This window comes from Schistocerca americana, chromosome 1, assembly GCF_021461395.2.
Source record: "Schistocerca americana isolate TAMUIC-IGC-003095 chromosome 1, iqSchAmer2.1, whole genome shotgun sequence".
Lineage (NCBI taxonomy): Eukaryota > Metazoa > Arthropoda > Insecta > Orthoptera > Acrididae > Schistocerca > Schistocerca americana.
Window position 1 is genome coordinate 462,887,287 of NC_060119.1, and position 8,525 is coordinate 462,895,811.

General features: G+C 37.5%; 1 protein-coding gene across 1 annotated transcript in view; it reads left to right on the plus strand.

Annotated features, from left to right (window-relative positions):
• Positions 1-6,814, plus strand: part of LOC124603352 (protein CNPPD1) — a 47,903-nt gene extending 41,089 nt beyond the window's left edge. The window contains exons 5-6 of the mRNA XM_047136389.1: positions 2,461-2,628; positions 5,501-6,814. Of these exons, the coding sequence (XP_046992345.1) occupies positions 2,461-2,628; positions 5,501-6,094 (762 nt within the window). The 3' untranslated portion in view covers positions 6,095-6,814. The remainder of the gene's footprint in view (positions 1-2,460; positions 2,629-5,500) is intronic.
• The last annotated feature ends 1,711 nt before the right edge of the window (positions 6,815-8,525 follow it).

Sequence of the window (8,525 nt, forward strand, 5' to 3'; positions counted from 1 at the left end):
CCTCAGAACATGTCCTATCAACCGGTCCCTTCTTTGTCAAGTTGTGCCACAAACTCCTCTTCTCCCCAATTCAATTCAATACCTCCTCATTAGTTGTGTGTTCTATTCATCTAATCTTCAGTATTCTTCTGTAGCATCAAATTTAGAAAGCTTCTATTCTCTTCTTGTCTAAACTATTTATCGTCCATGTTTCACTTACATACATGGCTACACTCCATACAAATACTTTCAGAAATGACTTCCTGACACTTAAATCTATACTCGATGTTAATAAATTTCTCTTCTTCAGAAACACTTTCGTTGCCATTGCCAGTCTACATTTATATTCTCTCTGCTTCGACCATCATCAGTTATTTTGCTCCCCAAATAGCAAAACTTCTTTACTACTTTCAGTGCCTCATTTCCTAATCTAATTCTCTCAGCATCACCGAAGTTGACTAGAGTACATTCCATTATCCTCATTTTGCTTTTGTTGATGTTCGTATTATATCCTCCTTTCAAGACACTGTCCATTCCGTTCAACTGCTCTTCCAAGTCCCTTGCTGTCTCTGACAGAATTACAATGTCATCGGCGAACTTTAAAGTTTTTATTTCTTCTCCATGGATTTTAATACCTACTCTGAATTTTACTTCTTGATCAATATACGGATTGAATAGCATCGGGGATAGGCTACAACCTTGTCTCAATCCCTTCCCAACCACTGCTTCCGTTTCATACCACTCGACTCTTATAACTGCCATCTGGTTTCTGTACAAATTGTAAATAGCCTTTCGCTCCCTGTGTTTTACCTCTGCCACCTTCAGAATTTGAAAGAGAGTATTCCAATCAACATTGTCAAAAGCTTTCTCTAAGTCTACAAATGCTAGAAATGTAGGTTTGCCTTTTCTTAATCTAGCTTCTAAGATAAGCCATAGGGTCAGTATTGCCTCATGTGTTCCAAATTTCTATGGTTATTGTTTGAAATAAATTACAAAATAAATATGCATACTGGATGATGCGTCTCTAATGACGCGAAACTAGTTGGATCACAAATAAAGATTTATCATACAGCTCATGTGGTCATATTCATCTTTGTACATTTCTACAGCTGTGTATGGCCACGATACAAAATTTGCTGTATGTGAAGTCCTCCTCTGTGTCCTTTCTTTACCAAGGTCATGCGTACATTCGTTTCTCAGTGCAAAACTGTTGTTTCTATTAAAGTTGTTTGTTTAATTTCAGCTGCTTCCCTGGTCAGAGTCCAAATAGTGTGACATGTGTAGCAACCCTTGTGTGAAAAAACAAAATCTTTTATTTGTTTAGCAGGCGTTGCTCAGGCAACAAAGATTTTTTTTTCCCCAAATTCCTGTACTTCAGGTGACTGATGATCAACGCAGCCATTGGCAACAGTCCGTATAGACTGTCCCACATAACTTTTGCCATACTAGCAAGGAATATTATAAATCCCTGAAACTCTCAGGCCAAAATTATCTTCAACAGGCTGCAACATTTCTTTAATTTTCTGGGATGGCCGGAAGACCGGTCTGATTTGTTGGCTGTTTAGGACTTCACCTATTCCATTAGTTTTTGCATTTAAGAATGGAAATCACACTTTGTGTTGGTCCTTGTGGCTTCATTGAATGATTTCGTCTTGGTTTGCGCTACAGTGTTCACCTAATGTCATGGATAGAATTCTTGTTCCCATTGAACACAATCATTAGATGGTTAAACTTGGAATTGAGGTGGTCATTGTCTAGCATAGTTCTGATTCTGTGTACAAGAGCATTCAGCATAGCTCTCTTGTGAGCTGGATGGTGGAAGCTGCACCCATTGACATACAGATTTGTATGCAACAGTATTCCTATATATTCTTTGACATAGTTTCCTGCTTTCGAAATTCATTTTTACCAGCGAGAAGGAACGCTTTTTATCACAGGATTTTTTAATGAAACTGGTTTCGTCGGGAGCCAATTGCATGCCAATCCCCCGATACCCTCATCATCTTCAAATTCTAGCCCTCCTAGAGCTTCTTTAATGGCCCAAACAAATGAAAATCACAGAGAGGATGATAAAGTTGTGTCCACTGCGTATTTTAAAATTTTATGACTTGAGTTGAGTATGTATGGGATGTGGCATTGTTGTGGACATAATGGCCTCTTGAATCAGTTAGTTATCAAACTCATTGGAGTACTCGAGAACTTTCTGTTAGTTCAAATTTCCGGAAAAGGTGGGATTTTAATGTTTGTTTGTTTGTACAAGTGTATGATAAGAAATATTATGAGAGGGTGTTACTAAAACTCAGCAGAAAATGTGAAAAATATCCCAATGTCCATGTGTATTTTACACTTGAAGCTTCTTGTAAAACTACCTTTGTATATAAAACATACCTGCAAGAAGTGATTAACTTGGACAATGATTCATCACTTTGTGTAAGGAAAACATATTTTATGTCACCTTGTCTTTCATTTACATTGTTTCAGAATTGGGAAGTCTTTGTGAGTGAACAGAATTTTTGGAAGAGGCTCAGGTGTCTCGAGAAGCAGATTGCATTACAAGAAGGCAAGCGGAGAGGTTGGTTTACTTATACAGACATGGAGAGACTTCTGGAATCTGTAGACATAACAGCATTAGTGAATGCAGTTCTTACAGTAAGTGCAATTCATAACTATTAACGATTTAACTGAGCAATATGAACAGTATGCTTGTGACATCTTACAGATTTGAACCATACAATATTGTCAATACGTCTCCCTAGCTATCATGTTAAAGATTTCTTGATATTGGATGCTCTCTGAGTAGATCTCAGTATTGAAGGGTGGTTAAAAAACTACTGTACATTAATCTGTGTGTAAAATGGCTGATTATCTTTATTTGGCTTCAGAATAAATGAGGTGGATAGTGCCAAGAAGAGGACACGTTCAAACAGTTGATATGGAGTTACTTATTAGCTTTACTCCTGGCTTGAAAATGTGCAGTCGGCTGAATAGATATTGTTACTGGCTTTCAGTTTTGACTGTAATGGCAGGTGTGTGCACTTGAATTGCGTTCACTGTATTGATGCACCTATACCGAGTGTGATCCTCCCTCTTTCCACACAATAGATGGATGCCCAAGCATATTTTTCCAGCCTGTTGAACACAATACACTGGCAGCATGTGTGAGGTCTAGATCTAACAGCGTGCTAACATGCTGAAGGACACTTCCATTCTTGAATAGGGTGATGATGAAAGCTTTATGTCCTGAGATTTTGAAACTAAATTGATAAGGATCTTTGCCCTTAACACAAAAATATTTACTTTCTCAGTGATCTGAGCATGCATGGTGGATTGACTGTAAGCTTTTGATCTGCTATAACCTCTCACCACCTCTTACAAACTATGCAGAGAATCTTCTGCAGATCAGGCAGGAATAACATCCTCAGAAGACAGGATGTGGCACTACAGTACAGATACTGCCTAAGGCCTTCTACCGCAATAGCAGATACATGCATTTGATTTAGTTTTATTTTATTGGTTTGTTTATTTTTTTGAGTTGTTGGCAACACATTTGCCAGGATAATTGTTTTAAATGTGGATTAGAAAAGTAACTCTTTTTCAACAAGTATTCTGATTTTATGAGCAGTTGGACCCTCTATATACTGGTATTTATTTTGCCACACCTTCAGGATGGAGGGCAGAGGGGAAGGTCTTCAAATCAAGACATGAAAGTATTAACAGATGCATGTGTCTTTATTTAAACTAAACTAAATTCCGTTCGGACAGGCCATGAGGGCCCAACAGTACCGACTAGCCACCATGTCATTCTCAACCTACAGGCGTCATTGGATGCAGATATGGAGGGGCATGTGGTCAGCGCACCGCTCTCCCGGATGTATGTCAGTTTACGAGACCGGAGCCGCTACTTCTCAATCAAGTAACTCCTCAGTTTGCCTCACAAGGGCCGTGTGCAATCCACTTGCCAACAGCCCTCAGCAGACCGCATGTTCACCCATCCCAGTGCTAGCCCAGCCCGACAGTGCTCAACTTCGGTGATCTAATGGGAACCGGAGTTACCACTGCGGCAAGGTCATTGGCTGTGCCTTTATTTAGTGCAACTAAAGAAAGGGTGGACATAGTGGTACTGACTAATGCTCTTTGCTTAAGTTCATCAAACGAGCCTGGACACAGTGCCAAATGCCCCTGAATTGCAAATAAAATGTGCTTGATGTTTTCATGTAATTTGACGTGTGTTCCTTTGTTTATTGCAGTTGGGTTACAACTAAAAAATGACAGGTATTTTGATTGTGTATGTAGTGTGTATCAAATACACCATCAATCCAAAAAGTTTAAAGACTGGATTAAGAAAACAGAGACAAAAGTGGAGATTATAGTTTTAATGCATCAAGTTTTTCTAAATTTTCTCCTGCCAGTTCAGTATGGTGTACAGAACATTCACCATGTAAAACTCAGAAAATTTCTTTGCGATGTTGTTTAACCTGTGCATCACATTCATATTTTCTTCGGTCTTGGCGAACCACCAATGACCCATTCTGTACTTTCTCGTTTTGTGGTGGTTTCATATTGTTAGCACTAATCTTGTAACCCTTGACGATTTATTTCAAGTAAAGAATTGTCTGAATATTGAATTTCAATAAACTTGTACCAGATGACCCTACATTGTCATTTTCATTTGGCAATCAATATGTCTGCGACAAACTTTGCACACTCTTTTCTCTTCCTTAGAACATTCTAGAGAAGTTTTGAACTCTTGATTTAGAAACGTTCTATTGTGATTTGTGACACAACAATGTTGACATATCTGTCCACTACTTAATGCTGCATTTTCATGAGTGACTGGTCGAATGCACATTTTTTTTATTTACAATGATTGTTATTTCAAGGTGACACTGTATTTACTTTAATGAAATTGCTTACATGCTTGGGGTAGTACCACTCTGGGAACTTTCAGGCTGACTTGTGTGTGTGTGTGTGTGTGTGTGTGTGTGTGTTAATGGCACTGTAATGTAAAGAGGGGGGAGGAGCAGGCAGAGTATAAGAGCATCACAACCAAAATGTGAGGTTATGTTTCCACTAGTTAAAATAAACTGAACACGTGAAATTGATGCAAAGTCCTTCACATTTAAAACTTTAAAATGAAATTTTGCTATATAAGCAAGTGTCAGTAAATATTAAGTTTCGTGTTTTTATAATGGCAGTGTTAATATAGCTACTCGCCAAGTACTTCAGGTATCAAGTACATCAAAAAAGATGGAAAATGTCACTTTAGCTTTCAGAAAAGGGTATTGTCCCAAAGCTTAGCAACATTTTCGATCTTGTGTAAGTGGCTGTTACCACACAGTGCCTGAAATACTCTGAGCTTAGTCTGCCCATTGTTTGTTTTCTGCTTGAGGCTTTCAATGGCCATATTTTTGTTGTAATTTTCATACCTTCTGATTAGTAAAAGATATTTTTAAATAAAACATTCTTTTTTCCTCTTGAAAAGTTTCAAATGATACATAATAGACTTTTGTTATTTTTTTAGGTGTCTGCTGTTTGCATAACAAGTTACACTGTAAGTGTTTTGGCTCTGCTAGGATCTGCATTTATTGTCAGCCAAATACCAGGAAATGCCATCTCTCGGAATACTCAAGACGTCAGTCAATCAGCTGCTGAGATACCTCAGAATTTTACAGCTAACAGTGAGCAGGAGAATGCTGATGCCGTGGTTACAAATTTCATTCTTGCCTCTCTCGGGTCATCTGATAGAGACAACACTGCCGTGTCAGTTGACTTCAATCATAATATTGTCAATGATATTGCAATGAAGTTGTCAGAACAGTCTACAGAAACTGTGGAAGGAAATGGAACTGCTTGCCCTGCTGTAACAAATTCATACAGCTTTGATGATGAAATTAGTTGGAAACTAGTGAAGAGCCTAGTGGACTGGTTTTGGCACCACTCGTGGCTACAAAATAATAATCGAAGAGGTCACACTTACTTTGACCTTACAACAGCACAAGGAAATTATTCATATTCCTCTTTGCATTGGATAACATTTATTGCACCGTGGTCATTGAAAGTGCCACATCATATGGCAGAAATGTCACCGGGTGAAGTAATCAGCCTTTTTCAGTAGAACAAGGGAAATAAAAAACATTAAATTTTACAAATGAAGATAACTGTTGTTAAATGCGAGATAGAGCTATTTTTGGTAACTGCTTTTCTATGTACAAATAATAAAATAAGTTTGTGCTACCTGCAAGTGTACTTGTTGATCAAATGCTTTTTAAACTCAACTAAGTCTGACTGTGAAATTCTTTGAGATTGTGAATAACATCTATAACTTTAGTCAAAAATTTCTTGTTTTTATTTCCTCTCTTTTGCCATTAGTTTTGTGAAATATGTGAAAATAAGACTTGTGCCAAACCCTGTTGCCTTTTTGTCTTAATAGTGAACTGTGCATTTGTGCATTGCACCTGAGTATTTAACTGAGCTTTGTACATTTGACTATCTTCGTGAAATTTATATCTTTGTGGAGAGGAATGGTTGTATATAAAAAAAAGCCATTACCTTAACAGGAGGAACTAATTTAAGTTTCATTGTTTTTAACGTTCTTGGTGCATTGGCGGGTGAAGAGCTTTCAACGTTCAAGGCGTGTTGTGCATGTGAAAAATGCTATAATGATTAGGATCATATTTTAAAGAGTAAGAATATCCATTACTGGTGCGTAGGTTGATGGGATTGTGGACAACAATCCCGTACACACTGGGAGATAAACTAATACGAGCATTGTGATGAAGTTTAGATTGGAGGCTGTGTGTATTTTAGTGTAAGAGTATTATGATACTTAAGTTTTGTGTGTGTTGCAAATACATTGTTCAGTGAAACTGATGATTCCAATTATTCACACTGTATCAACTACTGGCATAGTTGCTTTCATAAGGTGCTGTGAATAATGGGGTTATACATATTGATCACAATCCAAATGGTATTCACACATAAGACCATCACTCATAGCACTTGGCGAAGATCAGTAGGTTAGTTGTTGCATAATTGTTGACACTTTTGTGAAGTGTCATGAGCAGTTGGGCATTTTTGTATATGTATTGTGGAATGCCATAAAAATTCATTTCTGAGTTTTACACACAATGTTCACTGTATGTGGTAGCATCATCTAGAGTTATTTCTTTTATTTTCCGACGATGTCATTTCTGAGCCACAGTGTGGATTAAATTCAGGTTTTTGAGTGGGGAATATCACACAGAGTGGCAGCTTGCCTGCAAAACCTGGAAAATTGGAATCAGATAAATTGAATTCACTACAAAACTATGGGGAACATCAGGGAATTCAGGAAGATTTGAATTGAGGCACTTAGGGGCAGTAGATCTGTTCATTGATAGAAAGAAACATTCTCAGTTATTTTGTGGCAATTTATGCAGTCTACTGAAACAATTTGTTTTGGAATCACCTGAGAAAAAGTGCAAATGGTCATTAAACTTTTGTAATACTGGTTACCTCATCACAGCTATGTCTGGCATGCCTGCCAACCTCAGAAGTCTTTGTTATTGTCTGTGGCTCTAGGGCTGTTTCTAATTGAAAGCTCGGTAGTGTGACAGAGTGTAACTTGTGCTTGAGGATTTGTCACATAGTGTGAATTTGACATTCACACAAAACGAAAGGTGGGTGCTTTAATTTAGTGAAACATAAATTCTTATTTGAACACACATTTTGTAGATCTGCATAGAATGTTCAGATTTTGATTCTTTTTTTTAATTAATTTCATTGCAGAGTTGTTCTATGCCACCTATCTTGCGAATCATGCTTCTAGTCTGCTGTAATGTGAAAGGAAGGAGTCATATTAGATGCCTAGTAAGTATCATTCTGTTGACACTACATTCCATGACAACAGTTCATAGTGTGTACCTGTGAGGATTTATTATATGTTTGAGGTTATCACTCAGTGAGACAGCATGGCAATGAATGACAGTAGCAAAGGAATTTCGAAGTATGATAAGGTCTTAGAAGCTATAGAGTTGTTGGGAAAACTGTGAATTCTAGCTGAACTTTGAATAATTACTAATAAGTGAGGCAATAACTGAAGAAAATTAATTTGCTGCCTTCAAAACTAGAAAAGTATAACTTGTCTCACATACAGTGGAAACTGGTTAAGGGAATTGTATAATTTCCATCCGGAAAAGTCTGGAAATTTTGGGGAGGGAATAAGAGACTTAAGTGAAGAACTGAATGTCATTACAATAAGCGACACGATCAAACTTCACACCAGAAAGCTGTTAGAGAAGACTGAAATCGGAGAATACATAGTGTATATGGGACTGTTAACACAGAAAGTGGCACGGTGTGAGAGTTTCATGATCAATCCTTAATGATCCCAAATAGCAGTGGTCTACAACTGGCAGGCCACTGAAGCTCAAAAACTGGTCTACCAAAAATATTTAGAAAGCACATATTATGTACTCAAATTTAAAAAAAAGTTTCTGTAAATAACAATTCATTTGAGCTCTACTCTTATAAATTTTTCAGGTAGTGTACAGTTCACTGCTGAATAA